At 32.7% G+C, this 19,245-nt stretch overlaps 2 protein-coding genes across 3 annotated transcripts in view; both read right to left on the reverse strand.

Annotated features, from left to right (window-relative positions):
• The window catches only part of LOC105625949 (KRR1 small subunit processome component homolog), a 1,869-nt gene extending 71 nt beyond the window's left edge, over nt 1-1,798 (reverse strand). Inside the window, exon 1 of one of the 2 annotated variants that reach the window (XM_012207260.1) lies at nt 804-1,798. In XM_012207260.1, the coding sequence (XP_012062650.1) occupies nt 804-1,798 (995 nt within the window). Of the gene's footprint in view, nt 1-466 lie in introns of those variants that run through there. The other variant, XM_012207261.1, reaches the window with a different exon arrangement.
• A 7,555-nt stretch (nt 1,799-9,353) lies between these two features.
• Nucleotides 9,354-19,245, reverse strand: part of LOC105625950 (POU domain protein 2-like) — a 137,360-nt gene continuing 127,468 nt past the window's right edge. The window contains exons 5-10 of the mRNA XM_012207262.1: nt 16,988-17,118; nt 13,708-14,040; nt 11,098-11,160; nt 10,545-10,834; nt 9,971-10,267; nt 9,354-9,594 (exon numbers count right to left, since the gene is read on the reverse strand). Coding sequence (XP_012062652.1) covers nt 9,354-9,594; nt 9,971-10,267; nt 10,545-10,834; nt 11,098-11,160; nt 13,708-14,040; nt 16,988-17,118 — 1,355 coding nt within the window. The remainder of the gene's footprint in view (nt 9,595-9,970; nt 10,268-10,544; nt 10,835-11,097; nt 11,161-13,707; nt 14,041-16,987; nt 17,119-19,245) is intronic.

Raw genomic sequence — 19,245 nt, forward strand, 5'->3', positions numbered from 1 at the left:
TACGTAGTAGTATATATATATATATATATATATATATATATATATATATATATATATATATATATATAAAGCGGATAACCAATCAATGTTAATATTCATGTGTCCAGTAATATGAAAATTTATACTCGAGAAGCGAAATTGTGGTGTCGATAGAATAAGAGCGCTGTACATTGAACGAGCATTTACATCCTTATCATATATAAATACGATGCATTAGTGCGATATTTTGTCTGATAAGAACAATTTTTAGATATCAAGAAACAAGCGTTAATTCGGCATCCGCTACTTTCAAATTACAATAATTTTGCTGTAAGATTTGAAATGGCGTTTGTATTGAATCACGCAAGGTGCATATTGAAGATGTTATATACTTGGAATAAAATATCCTCATCAAAACTAAACAGAATTGAAAGTAGAAGTTAAAGAAACAGAAAAGTATGGTAAATAATTTTCGAAATCATCCTTTAAAATTCTCCTTCATATATTTTAAAATATGCAGAATATATTCTGTAAAAGATTTAGCAAGGAAAAATATTGAAAAATTCTAGGTATATTTGTCTTCAAAATGTTAAATTGAAATTTCCTCTGCTCTATATATATATTTTGCAAATGTAAAATAATTATATATACATGTTAAGAATGCGATAATACAATAATTATATAAAAATGAGTTTTTCTAATAAAATAACGGAGTATTTCCGTAAATTTATATTTGTGTGACAAAACTTAATTTCTTATATCACTTTATACATCATACGGTGTCATTAATGTTTAAAAAATGTCCACATTATTTTGTATTATGCTTTTTCAATCCTTGTTGAACTTTCCTTTTTATTTCAGCAATGTCTATATCGATCTTTCCAGTTTCACTTTCAACAGGTTTTTCTTCAGGCGGTACAAATGCTTGTGCTCTACGCTCCTGCCTCTTCTTGGTTGCCTCTTCGTGTTTTGCTTCCAGTTCCTTCTTTCTCTTCGCCCTCTTCTGTTCCTCCTTTAAGAAGTATTCACCAGACGCCATTGCCTTATCAATTTTGCTTTCTTGTTGAGGTGGTGGGAATGGAGTGTACGGTTTCTTCTCCCTCTTCTTCTTTGGTTCTTTGCGCTTACTTATATTCTTGCTGGTATACTTGGGAAGATATCGTTCCCAATTCTCATTCTTTAATTTTGGATTTTTAGAAAGTTCTCGTTTAAGCATCAATGTCTTGAGGCTATAAACTGGATGAACATTCTTCATAGTATCTTGTACTATTTTTCTCACTTGCTGTACACCTTTATAAGGTCCCAGTGCTGAAACAGTTTGGCCCTGAACTACGACATAACAATTAGTTAGCAGCTCAATGGATTTCAAATTACATCCATTTGGTCCAATAAGCCTTTGTCTCCTCTTGACAAATTTCTCCTTGTTTCTGACAAAGGAAGATATCTTTATGATATCTGCAGTGATGTCATCCTGGAGAACTCTAACAGCCTGCTCAAAGGGAACTGAACGAGCCATGAGCTTGATCACGTCGCGTGCTTTGACGATGATATACGGATCCCAAGTCTTCCTGGTAGTCTTCACTGTCATACTTCCTTCAATGAGATCCAGCTCAGCCTTAATGTGATGCTCATCTAACGCTTTTTGAATCAGGGGCCAATGTTCCTTCAAATATTGCTCGCGATATTTTGGAAACATAGTCGCAAATGAGCTCTCCAAGAGAAGGCGATGTGGATTATCCTCTTCTTTAAATTCTGGTATTTTCAACGACCATGCATTGTCGATCGGTCCAGTTTTTTCCGATTTCTTCGAGCTACTCATTCTCGTGCGATTCGAAGAATGATCGAGAATTCAATCACTAATATAAATGCGTTCGTTTTTTTTCTTTTGAAATATTTTTCGAATAAAGGAAATTAATATGCCTTTCCTTTGAAATTTTTCTTCTTGATTCCTTGAATTTCCGATGTTTAAAGAGTTCACAGTATCATGTGTAACCTTTTAGGTTATGTACAGTTGTGTTGATTTCTAAAACCTGAGAACAGTCGAGCAGTGATGTCAAAACGAAACTACCATTTATTCCTAGTTTCCTACCAAAGTTATATTTTGCTTAGAGAATTGTAGGAATTTTTTTTATGATAGGGAATTTATCCCTATCATAAAAATCCCCACAATCTTTATATAAAGAAAATGGAGGGAGAACTGAATAGAACTGGCGCGAAATTCAAAAATAAGCGAAATGATGAAAATGAAGAAAATTTGCACACAAATAAATAAATCATTATGTATATTATTTTTAAAATAGAACATATTACATACAACATAAGTATATATTGTAAAAGAAAATAATAATAAAAATATATCTTGTAAATAAAATCACTCTCTCTGATAACATAAAGCATAACAAATCTATTCACAATCAGAGTTCAATAAAATATCAATTTCAAGCAATGTGTGATGTGAGTGGGAGAAACGATATCGAGGTGACAAATGTTATTAATGAAAAATATACTCTAATTAATGTTTTGTGCAATATTCTTTTATTTGATCAAATTTGGAATTAATTTCATAAATAAATTATTGAAGCATTATAACTGTTTTTAATGATGCAAATAAGGATTCCATTCATTTTATTTCAATGTATCAATTTCTGCTTAAATTTGGCGTTATTATAATGATTATTTTCGATTTTTACGAAGAAAAATGCATAAGAAAATATAAAAATAAAACAATTCCTGAATGGTCATGAAACCTTCAAAAATTTTTATCTTTCTTTATATCAATTGTCGATAATGTCATCGTTCTTCAATTATTCCCGGACCCCGGGGCCTTATTGATAATCGCGAAAATTTATCCCAAGCCGGCCATAGATAAGTCATAATTTAGAGATGAAGAAATTGACCAAAAGGCTGACATGATTCGCTTAATTACTTTCAAATAAAAATCTTTTGATAGATGTCTCTCTGATAGGTTAAATTAGGTAATGGATTACATTTACTAGCGCCTCTATACATAAAACATGCATATTGAACTATATATAACTACGGATATTTCCGTATGTATATTTGGTAATGCATCTACAGCTGATCAGCTTCAATTGACTGTAGTCAAGTAGTTCAGTAGACTGTAAATTTTATTCAATTTATATATACTCACAGACAGTAAAATACTACTATCTACTGCCAAAGTAAATTTAACTTACTATCAGTCAATTAAATTATTGATTAGTTTCTATCTATATTGTATAATTATATTGTATAATTATATACTTATCATTATATACTTTAATAATTTTTCCATTTTATAACGTTTTATATTTACCTTTAAAATTTATGTCACTAAATGGAAAGCATCAATATATAATAACTGATAAATGTATTCTTATTTATTTTTATTGTTAACTTAAAATATAATAATTTAATGTTTCACGAAACTATTTTACAAGAAAATTTATATAATCACATGTTTATTTCTTATATTTCAGAAAGCATTTTATTTCTAATTCTTGCATTATAACTTTATTATAACATATCTTTAAAACAAATAATATTTTATGAGTATGGTACTAAATCTTGCTGGAACATTATTAAAATTAATTTTCAAAATCAATTGAATGTAGGATTAGAAAATATATAATCGAACTTTTCTACACGCATATTGAAATCATGGGACAGCAAAAATTATCTATGATCCAGTTTATTATACAATTACAATATCCTTCACTATAATTATACTGTGATAAATAATAATTGTAATAATCGTAGTATATCTAGATAACACGAACTATTTATGATTGATATGATTTTATTTATACATTCGCTCTTCCTCTCATTTTCATTTTCTCCCTCTCATTCGCTCTCTCCTTTCTCTCTTTCTTTCTTTTTTTCTTTCAGTCCCACAAAAATCATCCTTTCATCAAAAGATGAGAAGAGATAGCTGCAGACACGCATTAGCAGGAAATTTGTCTATAATTATTACAGTCCGCCGACGGAAAAATTTACGAATCGCGACACCGTCGTTCATGATCGCTCCGATAATTCTTAGTACAAAATAGTTAAACGATTTATCGTTCTTATTTGAACGGATTTCCGATCGTCACAACGTCTTTTAAGAACTGTCATACCGTGCTCTTCGCGTATTACTCTTACACGATTATGTTATGCACCTCGTGATAACATATTACACATCGAACGTTAATAAAACCTATGGTAATTCTATAATTTTCCACGAAGACGTCGAAAAATTGGGCACTTCAAATTAAGATGCAAAATGCCACAAATTGAAAAATACGCACGATTTTCTACTATTCAATTCCACAAGTAAAATTATTTTCGATTAGAGTACAGACATCTTTAAGTACACTCCGCAAATATTTACGCACACAATTTGGTTGATTCCAGAAAGATTAATTGTACTCTTCTTAATGTTTTTTAAAATCAAGTTTTAACTCAGCTTTTCGTAATTTGGCATTTAGTTCTATCAAAACTTAAAGTATCCAATTGCGCGTCTTGCGTCGAAAGTATAAATTCTTCTACAAGTAGTCGACTAATTGGTATACCCGGAGCTTTGTAGCTTCGTTTTCTCCTAATTACTGAGAACATCTAGAATAGCCTTAAGCCAATTATGACGCAGATGGAAATAAAAAGCAAAAGATCGTATAATTTCTATTCGTTTAAATTTAATGTGCGCTTTGTAAAAATGACTCTATGCAAAATTAATTTAGTAATTCAAAATATGTTGCTTGAATAATTCACAAATTATTATACAAATAAATTTTACTTATTTATAACCGGTAATTATGATTTTTGGCATTGCCAAAAATGTTTGAATAATTAAGAATTAATACTTCACATCTTAATCCTGTATTTAATCCTGCTTCTTATCCTGTCTGATCGTAGATTGGCTTTAACGCATTTATATATAGCAAATCGAGTATTATCTATTCACTACTAAATTGTATATACAGTTAATATATACACACACACACAGATGAAAATGACAGGACGGTAGGAGAAAAATACATTTCTAACGCGACATCACAAATGTAACAATAAAAAAAAATTCTCAAAATTAAGATATATAGGCATCTGTCATCGAAAGTGATCTACATCATAAAAAATATCTTCCTATATATCTTTTTTTTACAAAACAAATTAAAATCGTAACTTGGAAGGAATGAAGGAGTGAGGAACTATAGAAAATCAAACAAAAAAATGCTGCTGTAACTGAAAGCTCTCTAGCACTTTTATTCTCAAATAATAAAAGTTAAAATATATATAATGAAATAATAATAATAACTAATAATAATTGATGGGTGTAACTAATACAATAGAATGTCTATCCGTTTGCGCATTACGTCTATTAAACGCATTACAACATATCGAACGATAATTAGCCGACGATACCGTAGCGAGGAGAGGAGTGGGGATCGTATTTTTATATCATTATCATATTAATTATTTACAAATTGCTGACGAACAAAAATCGATAGCCTTCTCCCCGCCTTTATGACTCTCTTTACTTCTAACTGTCTTCTCTTTTCAATTTCCTTCCGAGATATCATATTCTCTACCTCCCTGTTCTCTTTTCACTCATCGTCGTCCGCGTACTAGTCAACGGATGTGCGACTTTAGGAACTCTTTTTATTCGCGTTTCTCCCTTTATCTTACTATAAATCGCCTTTCTGTCTCGTGCGCATATTTTTGTCGAGAATGTGTTTTCGCTACAGCTTGGTCCACGACTCTGGGAGTTCAGGTTTAAAGATAGAAATGAGATGAAGTATGAAATGAGACGATAGGAAGCTATCGGATGTTACTCGTACGTGGTCTAACAGTTCGGTCCGACTCTCACTGTAAAGAAATTTTCTAACGCGTTTATGCAATATTAGTCTTCCGTAATTGAATTCATTAAAATAATTTAAAAAAACTACGTAATTTAAATTTCCCACATATATCAAAATATTGCTGTTACATTTCAAATTATTTTGTAGCGCAACGTAACAATACGGTGGCACTGTGCAAATTATTGAATCATGTAATCATGACAGCATGCGCTTTCCTCGTGTAACTACATACAATTAGAAACGTAAAACATTGTCAGATACATAAAAAGTCGTACAGTAATGTACACGACAAGCGACATTAACAACAGTAGCATGTATTGACTACATACCAATCTCAATAATATGATAATGATGACAATGATAATGATGATAGTATATGTTGCTATTAAATCTTGTCCTATTAAATCTTTACTATATACAACGTCCGTTTATACATTTATGTATATTTATATGTGCATATGTATACGCAGATGCACGTAAAGATTTTGTATATACTATGATGCACAGTCGACAACTTATGTGATATTACAATAAAATTACTGTATTTATATATATTTATATATGTATACATTCTTACGTAAATTTTTCACGTTGATAATGGAATCTATACACACGCATGTTTCAGGAATAAGTATATGATTGGTATATCACGTTTCCTGGCCTATAATCTAAAATCATAGCCCTTAATTAATCACCGAAAGTATTCGCGGGAAACGGATTGATCATAGCGAGCGAGTAAATCGAGTCACAGCGGAGAGCAAAAAGTTTCTACCTAATATACCAATAGAAGCCTATATACAACGAAAAATATATATTAAAATATATTAAATCACTCGTATTAAAAAATACATGACATATCATGTTGTGTACTTTTACAAATAAGATATAACGTAAAAATCGGAAGCATCTGAATCTCCACTGCGTCTATCTCGATGTACGAATGTACATACATACGCTTTATATAGCTCGCCATTTAACGTGTCATATATACATTACGTATTATCTAGGTACCGCATTATGTACAGTATTTCTAACTACTGTTAACTAATCGCTCGTGTGACTGTCAAAAGTTTTTTCATCAAGGATGCAAGTGCTAAACGTTGCTATGCACGCAGGAGAGCGACGCCGGACGCGATCGTCTTGCATCGCATCCTCGATAACATTTGATGGACTTAAATCGTATAATATATACAGCCCTGTGACACAGATATGTACGATACGATGACAGACACGCCTACGTATATCTATGTATGTACAATTGTATTGTCGGATCTCGCTATTTTATCATTGAGACGCTATAGCTCGGTTTGTCGCAGGGAAGTAAAGACATCCTCGAATAAAATTATTTTCAAAAAAAGATATCAGCAATAAAGAAAAGAAAAAAATGAATAAACTAATTTTTTCTGCATCATGTATTGCGATTTGAATCATTCAAACATATGTGTAAATAGATACTTGCTTAATGAAGTTAATGTTCAATATAATTTGTTCGTTATAATTTTCGATAATGCTACAATCAAATTGAATTTATAAAAAATAATAAGTATTTTCTCGCGAATGACTAATTTTTGTAAATTAGTACATGCAAAGATATTAATAAAAATTGTTAATAAAAAAAATCATCGATCATCTCTTGAAATGATAATTGAAATATATGAGGAGTAATCTATAAAAATTATATGAAATTATATACTCTGTATTTATAAAAAATATTAATATAAACATATGTAGAATATATGTGTTTATATGAACATAATGTGCAATTTGACATATTTTCATGAACACCAATCAGGTTGCAATTAGAAATTGTAAAACTTTCTATTATTGATAATATACGATAATACACGATACAGCATTGACACTAGAAGTATCGACGTTTTTCTTATTCACTAAAAGAATTAAATATATAAATTACTATGAAAATAAAGAACCCAAACAACACAAAGTCTAAAATTATGATATTAGCACGTTTTTTAAGTCATCTTTTAGATGCGAAAAATGTCTTATGATCTAATTTTAAACACTTTTTGTTGTCTGAGAAAATGATGAAGAACCAAATTATTAATATATTTCATCAATATTTCATCAATATGAAAAATATAATTATATTAATAAGTAAAAGAAAAAATTTCAAAATCTTGTATTAAAATCTTTTACATAAGAAATATATAATCTGAGTGCAAAATATTGAATATACAAAGAACATAATCGATTCAGCTCTTATTGAAATCTAATAACGCTTGACAAAAACTTGACGGCTCGCATAAAAATACACGATTGGTCTCGTGCTACCACTAGACATTATTACACTTTTAGAGCCGAAATACTACCGTGTCTCTTGATAATATTAATCTAAATTATCTATAAAATATAGAAAGATAATGACCGCCTCGATACTTCTAATGTTAAAGTCAATTCATTTCGTTTGCAAATAAATGCAATTTCTGTTCGCAATTGAATAGTTTTCAAATGAGAAAAAAAACAATACATTCCAACATGATTCACTTTATACGCCTAAAACGTATAAAATTACGTAAAATTAAAATTATTCCATTAAAAAAATTGTCTTAATAATAATACAATAATCTCTTATAATTGCCCCTAATTGTACAGATAAAAAAACTTATATAACAAATTTGTATGCGGTTGAATATATTAATTTGCACTATTACAGATTAAGAAATATGTCATATATTATCTATTTAGGTGTGTAAATATAATAAACATAAACATTTTTTATTGATGAAATGTATAACATACGACATAAAAAAATAACTTATGATGAACATTTAGCTAGTTTAACTGTTTATGTATACTATGTTTACGTGATTACCAATTTTTTTTTACAACAGTTTTTAATGTGACTAGTGCACACTAATGCATTCAACCGAATTAGTTATTAATTTTTTGTATATTTAAAAATGCATTAATATTCATACTGTATGTAATACGCAGCGTGTCTTCGTATACCCTTTAAATGCTTACAACTGCGGGTGATTTAATCATCAACATGGATTTAGATTTCTCTTATTTATAGTATTTCATTTAATTTACATCCTCTCGTTTAATCGCTCCTCAATTAATTGTCTATAAAATTGATTACATCTTTCTTTGGATTCCCTAGTGACTTCTTCATGAATTTTTTATTTCTTGTACGCTATTATCGAATTCCATTTGATAGCTTCATCAGTGATACTAGTTATTAAAGTTAAATGCCGAGTTAACTTGTCTATTCTTGACTTTCTTTTCACAGTCAAAATATTAAAATATAAACGAGATTAAAGAGGAAGTCATGAATGAATAAATTAACTCAATGTCAATAAACAAAAAAAGATAGACTTAGAGATCATTGAGGTCCGATATTCCAAACGTTACCTCGATTAATAGCTTCGAGAAATCAAATCATGGCTAATGATAGAATTCTGGTAGATTGCATAAGCGTCGTGCTTGTTGCTGATGATGATGCTGTTGCTGTTGATGTGATTGCTGATGATGCTGATGGTAGAGAGTGTCCCCTTGATGGGTCACTTGCTGGTGTCACTCGTGGGACTTGTTGTTCAACGGATGATAATTGCCACCTGACGAAGTTACTAAAGCAAGAGGTATGGGTGTTGGATGAGGATGCGAGTGGCCAGAGCTGGAGGAATGCGTTGTAAGCGCTAAAGGACTGCCAGAGATAGAATTGGCGAGAGAAGCAAATACCGAAGGTGCAGGCGACGTCATTGTTGGACTGCCCATTGCAGCTGTTGGCGGATTAATTCTCTTTTCCTTCTGCCTCCTGAAATATAATTACATGTTGCTTGAAGAGAAAGAAAACTGATGCAAAATTCACAATCTATTATCGTCATAAAGAAAAAAAATAAAGATCTTTCCGTGTATATCCAACTATGTATATTTTACGAATGCATTTGGGAGAAGGGGCAGGTTAAATTTCTTTCGAAATTTATGATTAAAAGTTATAATTGAATTGACCTATTTTTTCTAATTCAAAATAAATTTTGAAAAAAAAATATTTTAAACTCTAAAATATTTAAAAAAAAGCAACTCATTAACGCAAAAAATTGCTGCTTTATATGATATACATTGACAAAAATCCCCTTTGAAAAAAATTCTGGATACGGCCATATGTATATCTTAACAATTTTAATATTTACCTGTTACAAAACCACACACGAACTACTTCTTTCTCCATCGCAAGACTATCCGCCAGTATGGTTATCTCTTCGGACGTGGGCTTTGGGTTTTGGATAAAAGACTTTTCGAGAGCCACTCTTACGCTGGTCTCTATCGACGTTCTCTTCTTCCGCCGTCTGCCAATTGCTTCCGGTGTCGTAAGTGGATTCGACAGAGAGTTAGGATTGTTCAATGAATTATCGGCATCCTCTAACCACTTTTGTAACAGTGGTTTCAGCTTGCACATATTTTTAAAGGAAAGATTCAGTGCTTCAAACCTAGAATGCATAACCATTGATTTTGCTCAGCTTAGTGTCAATAATCATTTATTTCATTAATTTTAAAATGACATAAGTAAATTATTTTTGTTTTATATACCATTTTTATTATATATAAAAGAAATAATTTCAACAATATATAAGCTTAATAGTCTGAAAAAAGAAAACAACTCAAAAACTCTGAATAAAAATATTTTTGAAATACATTTTTACAGCGTTTATATTTATTTGAAAATTTATTATATTTATTTAATTGAAGTTTAAAAAATATGTTTACCTGGAGATAGTAGTTTGGGAAAAATCATTGCCGTAAAGTTTGCCCATGGCGAGTCCGACGTCTCCTTGAGTAAAACCAAGCTTGATCCGTCTTTGTTTGAAGGTTTTGGCGAATTGTTCTAACTCTTCGAGGTCCGTTGTTTCCTCCGGCGAAGGTTCTAATCTCGTCGGTTTTATTGCTGGCGGTGTGCTCGGTGGTGGCGATGATCTTTGCGCCAAACTTCGCCCGACCAAATTGCCGCTATTTTGAAGCACTTGCTGCTTCTGTAGCAACTGCGCTGCCGCTTGCACCTAACAATTATAGTTTTTCTTATAAATTTTAAATTATTCGAAAACATACACGAGATGTTCAAGATAATAATCGTTCGCCGTTTTAAACATGCAAATTAAAGTTGTATCGAGCCTTTTAAAAGTGATCTAGATATCTCTATAATACTCTTATCACTTTTAAAGGAATTTTAACTCTTATTATTACAAAATAATGTTCATGGTTTCATTCGTAAATAAATTTTGCAATCAACAATGCCTGGATACAACTCTCTCCTAAATCGTACCTGCATGGACTGTGAGCGCGGATGACTCGGTCTTGTTGGGTAGCCACCGCTCTGCAACAGCCCCTGCAAGACGTTGACGACCATTGGTAAAAATCAATAATGGTCATCTGCACTCATCTCTATTCAAAATAGAAATTCATTTCCGCGGTATCTTTAAAATGCATTTCAAAATGAAATACAGCTTATAATTGATTCGTCATATCTTTATGGTCCTAAATTTCTGTAAACGAGCATTGTGATTCAAAAATACAGTTATGTACCGTTACTTATAGCTAATTTTGCGCCCGTCAATCTCGAAGATAAATGTCTTAGTGTTTTTACGAAACACGGCACGTGTTGAGCGCGTGTACAGGTGTACGAAAAATATATTCCAAGGGTTGAATCAGTCCGATCGATTATCTTCAACCTTAGCCATGCGATACTCGATTATGAGAATGAAGGGTTCACATCACGGGTACGGTATCCCGGGTCGGAAAGGGTTCGAGGTTGGTCGCGTGTCGCCGGCATACGAGCAGTTAGTTTATGCGCATTGTGGCCGCGAAGACACCCTACGGAAATGCCTCGAGTTGAGCCACGTGCGGGATCAACCGCGACAGGTTTATCGTCTACGAAAGACATTCTGTTTAACTTTAAGTAGAGTTGATCTCTTAGTGCTTAAGAGACAGAACACAGATTTAAAAATATTTACAGAAATACTACAGATAATGCAAGCATTTTTCTACTGTGTGAGAGTAACAATTGATAAAAAAATCAAGGCATGCAATAACTTTTGCGAAATTTAACAAATATGAAAAATATTTTGTAACCTGTATGTGTATCTAAATATATACATTATATTTTTTTAGTTTAATTTACTCGAAAAATTCTTCAAATTTTCATATAAAAAATTTCATATAAAAAATAATGATACATGTTATTCTATTTAAAAATGATTTTAAATATTTTACAATTATTCAGAGCAAAAAAGATCGTTTTGCAGTAATTAAAATGAAGATAGAAAAAGGTCCTTGAAGGACGAGCTCTGAATGAAGAAATTGAACCTTTATTGCGGCAGATAAGCCACAAAAGTCCTCACGTGGCGCACACGCGTAATCGCCCGCGAAGGGGTTGAAAGGGGCAGGTTGTACTCGGCGCAGCGTTTTCTCGAATGGAGAAGGTCGTGTGCCTGTCTTAATGCTGCACACGAATAAAAAAAGGAAGGAAGAACACACGGAGATGGAAGGTCCTTCTGTAGCTAAGAAAGAGAAGGAGCGGATGAAAAAAGGAAACATCCTAGCCACGTGTGAGGTAACAAAAGGCGCCCCGGGGCAAGGTGCCGAAGGGCTCTAAGCCCACCTTGTTGCATCGTGCGGTACCTTCTGATACAGACGGGAAATATCTAGGGCCCTATGTGCAAATACACGTGTACGTGTGCGTGCACAATAAATATATAATACATACAAACGCCGCTGCCCATTAAGTGTGCTAAACCTCGAAGTCGTTTTGTTGATTTTTCCCGGAGACTATAGTTGCACGCGCACGTCGTGATGGATTCTATAGACATTTTTTTTTTCGTAAATGCAAAGCCCGGTCCATTCAGATCTCTCGCGAGAAGAGCCGCACAAATGAGAAAAAGGGGGAGAGGGAGCGCATCCAGGAAGCGGGATCGTTTTTCAACGTATCCCCGGATATCGTAGATCGATTCCTCCACCTTCTGTCGATCCAAAAGATCCAACGAACAAATAGTGAGAAAATCGTGGAACACGTTTCTTTCATCTAAGGAGGAATGCGTGCTGCGAGACGACTGATAAATATGTCGCTTCTTTTTCGGCGATCGTCAGGCGTGGGTTTTAAGGCATACTCGAAACGTGATATTTATCGAGGAAAATCAGGAAATCGCTTTGTATGCTTTTTCCGGAGATGTCTTCAATTATTATTCGTCTTATAAGTGTTTTCTGTATTGTTATATTATTATGATGGTATCAGGTGTATTTTAAAATTCAGATTCCTCAGTAATATCTTTTTCATCTTTGCACAACCGATTTTATATCTAAGATTTTTCAGCTATTACTTTTGCGATAAATTACATTACATTCCACTTTTTGCTTTCATCAATGCGAAGCAATAGATACGCATAATGGGACTAAATAAACGGACACCGCAAATTCCATTAGAGATTGCGTCGGGATTATTTCGATGACTACTCGTTTAAGAAGACTTTAATGCGATGTAATGGAGCGCGAAATTCAGCTGTGATGTGGTTGCAAGGCGGTGTTCGTGTATATTTGCATCGATGAGAGCAAGCCTAAACAAGGAGGTAGCACCCCGATTTCCTTTGTGCCGTAGCCAGGCTATCTCGATGTCGAATCGCAAATACGCGAAGAATAAGACGTTCGCTCTCGCTTGATCTGCACCTTGATCAGATAGCACTGCCGAACGTCGCTGCTTTGACGATCCGCTCCGATCGGATCCGATCCCGCTGACGAATCACAATGATACGCAATTTGTGATTTAAATAGATAATAAGTAATTCGGCAAAGTAATTATCGATAAAACGACTCGAAAATCGAAAATATTATTTTTTAATAGATTCTGATCTATATAGAATGAATTTCATTGTTTATCACCTACCTGATTTTGCAAGAAGAATGGCGGAAGCTGTCCCGCGGCTGGATTGGCCTGAAACATGGCGAATTGTTGTAGTTGTTGTTGTAGCGACTGTAGTTGATGATGTTGCAACGTCGAAGCGAGCGCTTGGAGATCCTGAGTCCCTAATGCACCATGCATCAGCAATTGCTGGCTGAGCAATTGAGCAGTCGCTAGCGCAGAATTGCTATTGTTTTGTTGGCCGGACGTGTGCTGCTGCTGGTGACTGCCGGTGAGCTGGCTGCTGATTCCGGAACTCGGTGAGGACGCGCTGCCACTAGTACCGCTGCTACTGTTGCGTTGCGAGACATCCGTGACCTGAAGCAACATCAAATTTGTATTAATTCGACCTTTTTTGTTAATAAATCTAACGTAAATATCTAACGTAAATTTAACTAAAAATATACAACAAAAATTGTGTGAAAAATTAGTAGATATATATTTTAAGATATACATATATTTATTTTCTAAAATCCTTGTTTAACATGGAACAATAAGGATAAGACGATACATGTGGGCACTCGAGTAATGTTTCTGAACGCAGCCTAAGAAGATTTCCATAGAATATTTATTATTTGAAAAATCTAAAAAAAAAAACGATTTTTAAGGAATTTCTTTTTTAATCTTAAAATTAAAAGTGCTTTTTCATAGTGACGCTCAATGCTCAGTTTCAACTTCAAAATATTGATATTCATCAATTATTATCATGTGACTTATTTTGACGCCGAAAATGAGTATCGAGCATGAAGTGGCACTTTTAAGGTAAAAAAGGACTAAATTTCAACTCAAGAAAAATCAAAGATTTTCATAGAGTTAAATCAATACTATGAAAATTTCTAGAATTTTATTTTTAAATTTTAATTCTGTTTCTTTCTCGAAAACATTGTTTTTTTGATCATTTTTTTCTTGCTAGTGTAAAATGTTGGCAATTGTTTAGCAATAAGTATATATACGTTTGCGTATATATAAATACTCATGTAAACATTCTCGCGAGTTTTTATTTAAAAAAAATCAGAGCGACAGTAGAATATACAATAAAATTATTATTTAAAAAGTCAGAGTAACAGTAAAATATATTCAGCAAAAGAGAATAGCTTATACTATATCGTAGTATATAGCTGATACTATATCGTAATGAATTTTCGCTATACATTATCCTCTTTTTGCGACTTTTCGCGATTGTAGAAAATAATAAATACACATAATTTCGTGAAATCTTCTTCTATTAGTTTTCGATATGTATAATTGTTTGCGTTGCTTGCATTTCAATTTATTTCAAAATTTTTTGCATTAAAAAATTATCCAATATTACTTGAAATTTTGAATAAAAATATTTTGAAAAATCTAGAAATTCGCAAGAAACGTTTTTACAAAATTTCAATAAACATCCTGTCCAATTTTAAGAGTAATATTATATCAATCAATAGTAGTTACTATATCCATAGAAAATATTTCCGAATTCAATGTTATAATCTTCAATCTAAAATAGGATTGATATAAGGACTTATTTAATTATATAGAGAATCTTATTTAATTTAAAGGAAAATGAATAGGAAATATTGATCTAATTTTAATATTGTATTATTTTTATATTGCATCAAGCTATGTCAAGAATACTCTTTGTTTCGTTAGAGAAATCTTTTCTGAGAAACTTTAGTCAGTAAGATGCTGTGCACAATTTTTGGTGTCCTACAACTAAATAGTTTACCGTTTCATATTATTAAGTGACAATCTTTGATTCCCCTAAAATGCGGGCTACGACATTTCACGCTGTAACGTGGGACCGAGAACACGAAGAATCAGCCGGGCCGCGCGCGAGGAGGGCCACCCTCCCTAATATTACAGAGTAAATTCGCCGTCGAACAAAGCCATGTTTACACTCGGCCAGGTCAGGATATTGGTCACTACGGTCCATCCTGCGCTTTTGTGTTTTATAAAACCTACTCTCCCTACGTCGTCCCTTCTTGTCGTCCATCTCGCTAGTGGCTTCCTTTATTTATTTGTCAAATATTGATCGCGAGCGCTTTTTACGCCCGTCAAGAGCATCCTGTACAAAAAAAAAAAAAATCGAAGATACGGTCGCGCCGCGTCCGCGAACGTTCCTCTCGAAAGAAAGCACGCTTAATATTATGCTCGCAAATGGGATTGGTAACGTTGTTGATACATTTAAGGAATGCACACAGGCAACAGATGACAATGGGTGACATGACAAAGCACGCTTTCGTCAAAATAAGTAGAGAAAATACCATTGAAGTTAAGTTATTGAAGAAAATCATCTTCTGTAAATATTATTGACAAGTTTAGTACGAAGACATTTAATTATCAATAATAACAGCATAAACAAAATACAAGATTGATTAATCGAAAGAGATAAAAATATTACATGTACTATTTCCAAAAACAAACGGAAATAAATAAAAAATATTATTTATTTAACACATAAAATATTTTTTATTTTATTTGATTATTTATGTATTTAAAAAAATATGTTTATTTATAAGAAAAATATTTGATATAACTTTATATATATATATATATATATATATATATGTGTACACACGGATTACTTCACTATATTACTATATTCACCATGTAACTTTTTAAAATATTTGTTTTTTGTATTGTCATAAAAATTACTACAACTGGCAAATTTAGCGCTTGTAATTTTATGTTGATTGAATAAACGAACCGAAGATGCTACACGTTTTTACATTTTTTAACAATAACGTATATATGAATAAATGAATAATTTATTAAAACCATAAAAATGTTTGTCATTCGTTATTAATTTTAAGAACATATATCAGACGTCAATGTTAATAGAACCATTGACACGAAGAGCGACTAATTTCGCGCGTATTATACAAGCAATCTGCAGCTTCGTGCACGCAAGATGCCGTGCAAATTATTTTTGTGAATTGTACTCGTATTTTGCTCGCGGCACTAAAAGCCGCGCCTCTTTTCAGCACTCTATATGCATTTCCGATAATTATTAATAACGCGCAATAATACATGACAAACACATAGTCAATATCTTTTTGTCTTCTAATCACAATCATATATTCATAATAAATATTCATAATAAATATTGAATAATATATATTTTACATCATTTATAAAATATTAAATTAAACAGGTACAAGAGAAATCTTCGTTAACAAAATAATTCAATTTCAACACCAATTAAAAAAATATTACAATCGCGAATATAAAAAAATATACAAAAAAAATAAATCAAAATAGAATTATATCAAAATTTATTTACCAGATTGAGAGCTTCCCTGTCCGAGTCCATGGAGTCATTATCAAGATGCGCCTCGGTAGCATCTTGAATGTCACTTGCGATACTCCTGTCATCTCCGCTAAGTTCAGGACCATCGACATCCCCATGCAAGTCTGCATCTGCAACAAATAACAATCTTGATCTCTGAAATATTTGTTCGATCTAAATTTTTTTTTGTTTAAATTTTTTATGCCTAATAAATCTTTAAAATTAAATCTCTGTTTTTACTCTTATTAAGCACTCAAGATGTAGCGCAACATTGACGTTGCAAGACTCAGAACTTAAAATATTTATATTTTTAGATTCCGTATTTTATTATCAAATTTATCAGAAAAGAATTGTGCTATTGTCGTACAATCGTTATTGTTCTGCGCTCTATACTTCTGATGATGGTATCGCGTGGGGGTGCTGGTCGGCGTGCTGGTGGCATGAAGACGCATATCCGCGAAGATCATCCTGGACTCTTCCAGGAAGACCATCATAGCTTTCCGTTTCGTTCGTCGTCCCTACATTGGGACGTTTCTCGAGGTCCAGCACGGCGAACGATTTCTCACGCGAAAGGGATCGCGCTCGGCGATCCCACGTTGATCTATCGATCGGCGCGATCCCATTGCGCTTCGGAAGACATAAGACAAAAAAAAGCTGTGCACTCCGATAAAAAAAAAACGCACCGATTATTCACGTTTTTTCGCGCAATGTTAACTGAGGATCGATTGAGAAAATAATTAAGTTTGCAATAATTGGAACGGACGTCTTTGAGTTAATTATCGTAAACACCTCATTAATATTTATGCGCAGCGATTGACGTGAGTTTAAGGATCCATAAAAAAAAACGGTTTCGAAGAAGCTGGTTTGTCAGAAATCGTTTCGAGTCCTAGAAGTCACTGTTGATCTTCGTCGACGAACTGATACAGAGCGAATGTCAGAATGACGCAACGAAATCGTACCCCTAAGGGCGCACCAATCTTCCCCCCACTACTACATGGTCCTGTTGGGCCCTGGGATTGGTCGGTCTCATAGTTACGTCAGGCTGATTGGTGGATCGAGGAGAACCCTTTTGCCCTTTCGGCGTGTCCTCCTCCCCTACTACAGCAACAACCCTTCGTGAGCATCCATCATCGTATCTTATGTCTACTTTCTCCCTCGCCACCCCTTTACTAAGAGCTTCCTTCGTCTCGTTCGCGCCGGGGTTGTCGAATAATGGCATGGAACCGATTCGCTGATTCGGAGAACACGGGCTTATGCACCGCGATTGGCTCGCGCGATTTTTAATAATTATTTCGATACGCCGATATACTATTTTGAAGGGGGATTTATAGCATTCAACGTATGTCACGCTCAGGGCTGCTGTCGCAACAATGAGATTCTATGGACTTTATCAGAAGCAATAAACTTTAGGATTTCGTTTCATACAAACTTTCCTACATTAATTGATCACAAAAGAACTTGTGCAAATTATAAAAAATATATTAGATGTAGATATATGTATAATCGATTACAAATTTGTCACAAAACTGAGAATCAGGGAAATTAGGAAATTGTCAGGGAATTGAAAATGATCAGAGAAATCAGGAAAAAAAGAATTTTGCAAAATTTTTTGGAAAATAAAAATTCTTCGCTTTAAAGAAGTTTAACGTAAGTTTATGTTTATCACATCTATGCAGTTTTCGAATACAGCAACAATTAAAAATACGAGCAGTGTCAGCAATATTAATAGTAAATTACATTGTTATGTTAAAAAAAACTTAAATCAGGGAAAATTATGAAATTTTGTCTAGAAAAGTTATGGAATTTTTAAAGAAATTTGTAACTATCATGGATTAAAAAAAAGTCATTAGGTATATAGATTGTCAAATTGGAAAGAAAAAAGCTAGAAATTATTTGTAGATATTATTAAATTTATATATTAAGTAATGAAGTTACATAAACGTAATTTCACAGCACATTTCTATAAATGCAAATGTTACCATGTAATCACCATAAAACCATAAAAATTATATAGTACACGATGTAATCATAAGAATCAATTTAACAAATAATTGATTTATCATGTCTCCTGATATTTACAGAATTACGTAAATTATACTAAATTAAATTTGATAAATTATATTTATTAATGATACTATGGATCTTAATACTTTTCATCATTGTTTCGACAACATTATCTACACATCATACTCTTTTGTTAGACTTTGTAACGATCCTTTGCGTTTACGAGGTAAACGTAAAAACACATAAAT

The sequence above is a fragment of the Atta cephalotes genome (assembly GCF_000143395.1).
Source record: "Atta cephalotes unplaced genomic scaffold scaffold00004, whole genome shotgun sequence".
Lineage (NCBI taxonomy): Eukaryota > Metazoa > Arthropoda > Insecta > Hymenoptera > Formicidae > Atta > Atta cephalotes.